The sequence below is a fragment of the Entamoeba invadens genome (genome assembly GCF_000330505.1).
Source record: "Entamoeba invadens IP1 unplaced genomic scaffold scaff_1105074726225, whole genome shotgun sequence".
Taxonomy (NCBI): domain Eukaryota; phylum Evosea; order Mastigamoebida; family Endamoebidae; genus Entamoeba; species Entamoeba invadens.
Window position 1 is genome coordinate 62358 of NW_004191814.1, and position 2971 is coordinate 65328.

Genomic DNA, 2971 nt, shown 5'->3' on the forward strand with positions numbered 1-2971 from the left:
TCACGAAAGGAGTATGTTCGTCTCAAAAAATTGAAACCAAAAGTCGAAGAAGAAGACAGTGACGACGTCGTCGACGTGACAAACAAAAAACTGAAGAAAAAAGTGAAAGAAGAAAAACCCGAAAAAAAGGAGAAACAAGAAGAACAAAAAGAGGTGAAAGAACAAATAGTTTTACCCTCTCTTGAACAAGCTGCCCTAACGCAAAAACCTCTTGATTTGGTCCCACCACTCGCTCCTCCACAAACCAAACAACCTTTGGGCTTTTTAGAACAACAACATATCCAAGTCCCAGTGGTGATAGAACAACAGATATTACCACAACAACCCATTTTACAACAACAAATCCCTCTTCAACAACAACCACTTTTACAACAAAAGTACAACTCGCCAATCGCCTCGACACCTCAGCAACTCCAACCCACAATGTACCCTATGGAAATGAGAGAAATAGATCAAAAACGAAATGATCTGGTGATGGGCGGCGTTGTTTTTAAATTTGAAAAGACGCACACATATGGTGAGGATGATGGGCCTTATGATCCACTTGTCGGTCTATACTCAAACAGACAGAAAATTGAAATGAGACGGAACGACTCTGCCGAATATAACAAACTGAAGACACACATCTCAAAATTTGTGGTGGAAAGGCTTCAACCGTATTACGACGACCACATCATTAAGTCGAAGGACGAGTTCAAGCAAATAGCACGGACCATCACAATTAGGTTTACGGAGGACCTCTTTAGCCACAACGAGACGTTCACTCAAGAGGCCGAAAAGAAAATCGCCAAATGTATTGCTATTAAGTTCGACCCTAATGAATACTGACACATCTGACTTTTTTGAGTGTTTATTACGTCTTTTTGTTTTACCGCAAGTGTTCATGGAGTCACAAACAGAAGAAAACGACATTAAATTATTCCCTTTCACCCTCTTGCATTGGAGGCTCGTCCATTGGTTCTTCTTTGGTCTTACGCTCGGGGCCAAGGGGGAGACTCGTGTCAACGGACTCTTTCAATTTTAATTCTTGAAGTGATTTCCATTGGTTGTCAATGCCTTCCAAAAGTGATTTAATCCGCTGCTCGTTCTCCATCTTGCTGTTTGCCTGAGTTGCTGTTGCCATCTTTTTTAAGTAGTCAATTCGAGAGTTCACGACATCCTTTTGGACAATTCTTCCACTTGCCAACAACTTTTTGAGGAGATTCTTCTTGCGATTGAAAATGTTGACTCTCAACTTGCCAATGTTTTCTATCAACTTCTTTTCTTCATCAGAAGTTTTTGTTAAAATAGTTCGAAGCTTTTTATACACAGGTTGAGCTGACGTATATCCAAGCTATTTATCAGTCGTTAATTCACATAGAACAATTTGAGGCATAAGCAAAATCAAGAACAAACTCGACCGACTCGAATCGATGCAAACACGGCTTCAATGGCTTCTAACACCTTTTTCGACTTCAAAAAAGCGACAGACGATTGTCGTTTTAGTTGCGTGTATTTTTGTTGGAAAGCGATGAGCGTTTGGTCGCCAGCGACATCGTCGAGTTCGTTGACATACCCATCTGCTATTTTAGTGATGATGGGCGCTAAATTGGGCATTCCTTCAAAGACCGGAATTGCGGGGACGTCAGCAACGCTAATGTAGTCCGGGTTGATCCTCATTCTGTTTTCCAATTTGTTTTTGAAAAGAAGACGGTGTTGAATATGTGGTGGAAGCGCGTTCACAATACGTTGAAACTCTCTCACTCGTTCTGCTTTTCGTTGTCTCAATCGGAGTAACTTCTCACGCAATTTGTCAATCATATCCGCAGTTTGCACAAAATCCGCTTTACATATCGAGTTCCGAATATCCGAAAATGCGCTGTCTAAATCTTCCAAAATTTCCTTTTCGATGTCTTCGTCATTTGTGATATCTGCGTCTGTTTTTGTGATTGCGTCTTCAACAGCGTGTAAATGGTCCGTACAGATGTGTACTGGGGCTGCCATCAATAACACAAAGAAACAGAGGAGTATAAATATTTTTCTCATCGTAATAGTATATTTTGAAGTTCTTTGATTTTTATTTTCTTTTTTTTTAAAGTTGTTATTTAATTAAAATGTATAGTTATTTATTTATTCATTCTTAGTATCCCATTCCTTGCTCTAAGAAAAACAAATATCATACTTTAATTTTATTTTATTAAAGTTTAATTATATATTAGTGGTAATGGTATTTTTGGGGTTCTCTGTAAATTTAAAAAACCATTTTTGAAATCATTGAAGTTCAATAGAAATAAAAGATATGTCGTTCGATAATTTGTTATATCGTCGTCAGACAAGAGATAATTATCCATATATAAACGAAGAATTATCTTAACTATCCACCAGATAAGGATGAAATTCATTGTTCAATGCCACATCAACATGCCCGAAGACAGAGAGCTTTTGTCGAAGATGATGCGAATGCAGAACCAAACACGAAAAGAAGAAGGGTGCCTTGGCTACTCATTCATGCAAGAATCTCTGAACACAACACATTATGTCATTCTCCAACAATGGGTCGATTCAGACTATTTTGAAGCTCACTGTAAAACTGAACACTACAAGAAGTTCATAGACTACATTTCTTCGGTTTCATTCAAACCATTCTACTACGAAAACTTAGTAGCTAATTAATTTGTTTTTTACTTGTATCAATAATGATTTTTTATTACAACGTTGTAAAATAACGTGTATCTTCAGTTTTTCAATGGTTTAATAGTGAGTTAAATCATTGTACATTATTATTCCAATAATGTAACATCATTAGCTACAAACATAATATAAATTGACATTACTTCCATTATTTACAATTTGTTATTGCGACAAACCTTGCATTACAAAAATTGTCAAAAGTTTAACGCAGTTTACAACCACCAAGCTTTTTTTTAAAAACTTAAAGTAATAATTTTATACGATTTAAATTATAAGTTATAAATTATAATTATAAGAAATT

The 2971-nt window shown here is 36.5% G+C and overlaps 2 protein-coding genes across 2 annotated transcripts; one reads left to right on the top strand and one right to left on the bottom strand.

Annotated features, from left to right (window-relative positions):
- On the top strand, nucleotides 1-828 carry EIN_407980 (hypothetical protein; the record flags this gene model as incomplete). The annotated part of the gene is made up of 1 exon (XM_004184867.1): nucleotides 1-828. A coding segment is annotated over one exon (828 nt), but the record flags the coding sequence as incomplete, so codon positions are not given.
- Nucleotides 829-916: 88 nt separating this feature from the next.
- EIN_407990 (hypothetical protein) lies at nucleotides 917-2025 on the bottom strand (the record flags this gene model as incomplete). The annotated part of the gene is made up of 2 exons (XM_004184868.1): nucleotides 917-1333; nucleotides 1396-2025. 2 exons carry the CDS (start codon nucleotides 2023-2025, stop codon nucleotides 917-919), a joined length of 1047 nt encoding a protein of 348 aa, XP_004184916.1.
- Nucleotides 2026-2971: the final 946 nt, after the last annotated feature.